The sequence below is a fragment of the Salvia splendens genome, chromosome 13, assembly GCF_004379255.2.
Source record: "Salvia splendens isolate huo1 chromosome 13, SspV2, whole genome shotgun sequence".
Classification (NCBI taxonomy): domain Eukaryota; kingdom Viridiplantae; phylum Streptophyta; class Magnoliopsida; order Lamiales; family Lamiaceae; genus Salvia; species Salvia splendens.
This window is the reverse complement of record NC_056044.1, coordinates 8783073-8789041: the sequence shown is the minus strand read 5'-3', so window position 1 is coordinate 8789041 and position 5969 is coordinate 8783073. Positions and strand designations below refer to the sequence as shown.

The 5969-nt window shown below is 37.0% G+C and overlaps 1 protein-coding gene across 3 annotated transcripts; it reads right to left on the bottom strand.

Moving 5' to 3' along the window:
- Positions 1–434: 434 nt before the first annotated feature.
- On the bottom strand, positions 435–4956 carry LOC121760275 (ethylene receptor 1-like). Of its 3 annotated transcripts, none has more exons than XM_042155926.1 (8): positions 4819–4956; positions 3265–4211; positions 2351–2719; positions 1980–2246; positions 1759–1886; positions 1439–1636; positions 925–1115; positions 435–855 (listed from the first exon to the last, which is right to left on the bottom strand). In XM_042155926.1, the coding sequence occupies exons 2-8, from the start codon at positions 4165–4167 to the stop codon at positions 758–760; spliced, it is 2154 nt and encodes a 717-aa protein (XP_042011860.1). In that variant the 5' UTR covers positions 4168–4211; positions 4819–4956; the 3' UTR covers positions 435–757. The 3 variants fall into 3 exon arrangements, with proteins under 3 accessions (XP_042011860.1, XP_042011861.1, XP_042011858.1); XM_042155927.1 differs by having other exon boundaries at positions 435–1115; positions 3265–3996; positions 4106–4211; positions 4819–4923; XM_042155924.1 differs by having other exon boundaries at positions 435–1115.
- Positions 4957–5969: the final 1013 nt, after the last annotated feature.

Here is a 5969-nt window from a genome sequence, read left to right as displayed (position 1 = left end):
ATTCAAAAAATATGACTGGTTATTTTTTACAAATCAAGCTACGTTTTTCTTGAATTTTGTAAAATTTAAAATGTTAATACATGTATTATAATCAAACTAATTATATAAAACAAAACAAACAACGTTAAACTTGCATCAAACGAGGATGATGCTTATATAAGGTGATCACATAAGCTATGTAATATATCATTTCTCTATATATATGCAAAGATGATAGTACCAAAAATTTATACATTAATATGTACCAGAAAATTAGCCAAATTTATGATATATCTAGAAATTTTGTTAAGAAAATTAACTAGCTAATAATGGTCACTAGATCGAATACTAATTAAGATCTCTTGATCATTGACTTAAATTATAAAATGAGTTTATCTTCATTTTAATTGACATAATATTTACATAACATAAGAAACTCATAAATTTCATTATTCTAATTGTAACACTACGACTACTTTTATCATCAATTATATGATTCTGTAATTACAGAAGCCAAATTTATCTCATCAGATTGACTGTCCTACATATCAATAAAAATGCACATAACTTTACAGTTGAAACTAAGTAGAAGAAAAATAAATTAAGCTCATCATCTATAAGCAGGCAACTTAAGATTACCTCAGAACAAGTCATCTTCACAACTCCGTCGTGATCGTCATTCTTGCCGTATATCAATCGCCGGCACCCCCATTCGGACACTGCAACCATCCATCAAGAGGCGCAAGAACTTGGTAGCTGAGAACTTCCACTCCCAACGTTATTGAGATTCGACAAGATATCCGTGTTCTAAGAGATCAGACAAAACACTTCTCATTTTATCTACCGACACGGGCTTCAGTATGACTCCATCCATGCCTACCTTTCGACAGTTCTCTTTTATCATTCTGTCAGTATTTCCGGTAAGTGCAACGATAAAAGGTCTACCTGAACGTTTAGCGAACTTCTCCCTGATCCGTACAGCGACTTCAAAACTATCAACAGCTGCCATGCTCACGTCGAGGAAAACAGCCTTGTGTTCGTAACTTACAGCTCTAACACACTCATCTCCGGATGAAACAGCCAACACATCACACCCTAGGTGCACAAGTAGGCCCTTCGTTACCGTACGACCAACACTGTTTATTCAATGTACAACGTTAAAGTCAATAACATGGAGAGGAACATTGCAATTAAATACTTGTAAAGTTAGAAATGCATCAGTTTAGACAAAAATGGTGATATTGTAGAGTGCATCATATCTCATAAGATATTCTCTAGTGAAATATCTTTGACTTGGCAGCGCCTTTAGGCGTAGTCTTATATAGACAAATTGGATAACCAAAGTTTTAGTGGCAACTGGCAAGAAATAAAAGTTAGCATAAGAGACATAACCGACGCAAGAAAAAAAAACAATGATAAGCAAAAGGAGAAGTATATAAAGGGTGCATGTATTACTAACCTGTTATCATCCATCACCACAACTTTAAGCCCAGAAAAAATGAACTTTACTTGATTTCCAGGGCCTTTGTGCAAAACTGGAAGCTTGGACTCATTTAAGTGAGCAGGAATTCCAAGTTTAACAATGAAGATCACAGTAGAACCCCTGCCAAGACCTTCACTCTCAATCCAAATGTGCCCCTCCATGAGATTGACAAATCTGATCGCATAAAACCATATTTGAAGGAGAAAATAAATTCAAAGGCAGAGAATGTGACGAAGTTCCATGGATTGGATTAAAAATAAATAACGTTGCAGAAGAATTATGAAATAAGATCCTACCTCTTACAAATTGCTAGGCCAAGGCCCCTACCACCAGAATTTTTGGCAGCAAGTGGTTGGCTCTGCACAAATTTCATGAATACCTTGGGAATCTCTAGTTGGTTAATTCCTGAACCAGTATCTTTTACCTAAAAAATAGGGCAAGAAGTTACTATAAACTCATAAGAATCAACAAAACTAATTTCTTGAGAATTTACTTCCATTGGCAATTGGAAACAAACCTCTACACGCAAATAGAAGTGGTTATCACTGTGTGTAGGAAAAAAGTCAGGGGCTCGAGGATCTCTTAGAGAGTCGGGCTTCGCAACAGAAGCTGATACCGAGATGCCTCCCTCTTTTGTGAACTTAATAGCATTCCCAACAACATTCAGTAGAACTTGCATCAGTCTTTTTTCATCACCAACAGCATGTTCAATCAAATCAGGGGACAAATTCAACATAACATATAACTTCTTCACAGCTGCAATAGGTTTTATCAAATTAAGTACCTACAACAAGAAGTAGATACCTCAGTAACCCTAGAATAAGCAAGAAAAAGAATTATAATTTCTTCACCATCTAGAAATAAAAATAAAAAGATGAGTGCTCCAACCTCCCTGAAAAGTGAATGAAGATTGAAAGTTTCTATCTCAAGTTGAAGGCTACCATCTTCAAGCCTCGAAAGATCCAATACGTCGTTAATAAGGGTAGCCAACAGGTTACTGCTCTTCAGGATTGTTTCAACCATTAGACGTTGCTCAGGCGACAGCTCAGTTTCTTGTAGTAAGGAAGACAAAGCAATTGTTGCATGAATAGGAGTTCCCATCTCATGATTCATGACGGCCAAGAAATCATTACGAGCACGCACAGCCATCTCTGCTTCTCTTCTTGCCAGATCTAGGGCAACATTCTGTTCCATAAGAAGATCTCTTGCCCTCATTGATTCTTCTAAAATTGCAGCATGGGAGAGAGCAACAGCAACCTGATACATGGAGAAGTCAAAACATAGTGAAATCATTCATAAATTATCTCAAGCCGAACTTCTGAACTGATAGGCGCTAACAAGTATAAAACCTAAGTCAAGAAGTGATGAAAGATTTTGGGCACCAAGCAGACTAGCATACCATTGCACCTTTGCTATCTGCTTAACCATGTAGGTATGACTGATTTATACGAATAATATCCTTCATCAATGTTCTGGTGACTTCAACTAAGATTATATATGAGCTCTAGACACTATAAATATAACTGGACCCGCAAGTTAACCTATTTAGGACACTAGCGAGATTATAACCATTATCATCCCTTAACAAGAAAATGAGAACTACATATAAAATCCAAATGACCAGCTACTAGATAAGTGTTTTAAACCCTCTATATAACAACATTAAAACCCACCTGCATTCACCATGATTAGCTTTGCAGATGTCCTAATCAAGAGGCTATGCACAATATATACTTTTAACAGATACAGTTACAATGTCAACAATCAACATGTGAAAAGGAAGAGACTAGGCAAAATCGAACCTGATCAGCTACCACCTCAACAAGCTCCAATTCATGCACATGCCACTGCCTAGCACTGTCTGAAGGGAGCATTAAAACCATCAAAGCATATCTTTTAGTTGACAGTTCAGGCCAATCATGGATCTGAAAATTGGACAGATGCAAGAGAGGGACGCGCACAGCAACCACCTCTCCTGGCATGTACTGTCCAGCAGGTCGAAGCCGGGCAACAGGGGAGATTGGAGAGATTTTTACAGCACGACTAGTATTGAATACTTGATTGATTACAGGTAGTTGTATGGGCACGGTCAAACCAACCGGGTTTTGGTGGCGGAGAGTGTAGGAAAGATTGAGCTCTAGCCCAGTCCGTGTTGGCATCCATAATGCACACTCTTCCAAACCCAATGTTCTTCCAAGCTCAAGAAGAGTAGTCTTCAGTATGGTATGCCTATCAAGAGTGCTTCTGATTTCATGAGTTAGCATCCTTACATGCCTACCAGTTTCTTCCTGTGTACGGATCAACCCCATTTCTCTGTCTAGTTCTGCAGCCTTATTTTTCAAAAATAGTTCCCTTGTTTTGACACTTAATAGATCAGGGATGATATGTACTAGCAAAAGTGCTGTTGCACAAGACACAACAGCTGTCAAAACTTTGGCTGTAGTCATCACAACTGCCACAGTCCTCGTATGCATAGTAAATGTCCACAAATTTATCAGGTGTGTTGCTCCACAAAGAACAATAAAAGCACCAAACTGCACGAGAACCCATCTATAAGGAAATACAGCAGATTTCTTGACAAAATATATTATCTCCAAAGGGATTGAGAAATACGCCAATGCTATGAAGAAATCCGATACATACTGATACTTCATCAGCAATTCATCAGCTGGCCATGGTGACTCAAAGCAGTTACAATACTCCATTTCGCAGGAGCTACTGAAACCTTATAAGACCTCTCTCAATGCAACTGAAGCAACAAAAAGAAAGCACAAATGGATATAAGCAAGATAAAGTCTGCAATCAGCGTTATACTAGGAAAACACAGCTACCTGGAAAGTTGAAGTTTGATTTGGTGATCTATTTAAAACTGATAGAATTTACTACTACTTCCTTTAGGCGAAAGGTTTTATATTTTCAAATACACTTATTTTTTAGCAGCATGAACTATATTTTCAGTAAATTATCAAAAGATTTTGCCTAACTGTTGGAAAGTTACAGCAACATTTTTGAATAATCTAATTCATATCAATATAGCACATACGGAAGAATGCCTAAACCCTCAACATGAATATCTTTTTGATTTGGCACAACAATACAGAATAGAAGATATTGAAACAAAAAGTAATAGTACTCCCTCCGTCCCACCCATAGTAGATGTCACTGTGAATTGAAATCGTAAATCATAAGCAATACTGTGATTCGAAAGCAGAAGCAATAGAAGATAAAAGTTGGAGGTTGTAGCGTGAACTGAATTATGAAATGAGAAGCAAAATGATCTGAAATGGATGAGTGCAGTCAGAATTGAATTGAGTTCGGAGAGAAAGATGGAAGTTAGATCAGAAATTAGAGCTCACATAAATAGGCGTTTTTGCAAGTTGGAGTTCAGATGTTGCAGAAGAACCGAGCGGAAGCGTTGCGAAGACGAAGTCCGGAGTTGGAGGAGGCAGAAGATGGGAAGAGAGAAGGAGAGAAGGAGATGACTTTCTTTATTTAGAAAGGGGGCTGTACCTGTATATTTCTATATATGTCCCACATTTTATTACAAAATTAATCACTTTCATTACATTTATTTACACCTCCACAGCATCCAATCCTATTGCACCGCACCACATAAATACTATCAACACCACTTCTTATCCAAGATTAAATTAATCATCTTTTAAATTTTCAATTTTTGGCTGCTTACTATTTAGAATAGCCTCTCAAGCTTTTATTCTCACTATTCACGGTGACGGATTCATGAAATAAAACTCGGTGATATTAGACATATTGAAGAGTGTTGTTATCGTGTTCTGATTCTGATAGAAATCTCTCTATCGTCATCCTCTATCGTCATCGTCCCCACCGTTCCACTGATGTGATCAAATTGTGTGTCGTGAATATCATGGTTGTTGTTTGCAAGCCTTGAATCTATGGTTTGTCGCTAACCAAACGCTATGCTGTTGTATTGGGTCATATTCGTCATATTGGGCCTAGCTCGTCTTGTGTGTCTATTTATATAGAAGTAGAGGCACAAAACTCTGTAATCTGTCACCGCAATTATAATATAACATGTTCTCCGTTCTTGTCCGTGAATGTAGCTAACACAACATTGGTGAACCACGTAAATATGTCTCTTTTACGTTTCTATTTGTCGGTTACTCAATTACTCGTCACAATAGTTATAAACTCTTCTTTCCATGCTCCACTACATCATGGAGATATGTAGCCTATGAATTGAAACTTGCATAAAAGTATCTCTTTTCTTGCTTCACTTACAAAAGTTTGAAATTGATAAATTCAAATCGTAAAGATGAGAAGTCTTTTGGATAAGGAATAATTAGAGAAATAAGTATATCGGAAATTGTAAAATTTGCTTATAAAATCATTTTATAAATTACTCGTCACAATAGTTATAAACTCTTCTTTCCATGCTCCACTACATGGAGATATGTAGCCTATGAATTGAAACTTGCATAAACGTATGTCTCTTTTCTTGCTTCACTTGCAAAAGTTTGAAATTGAT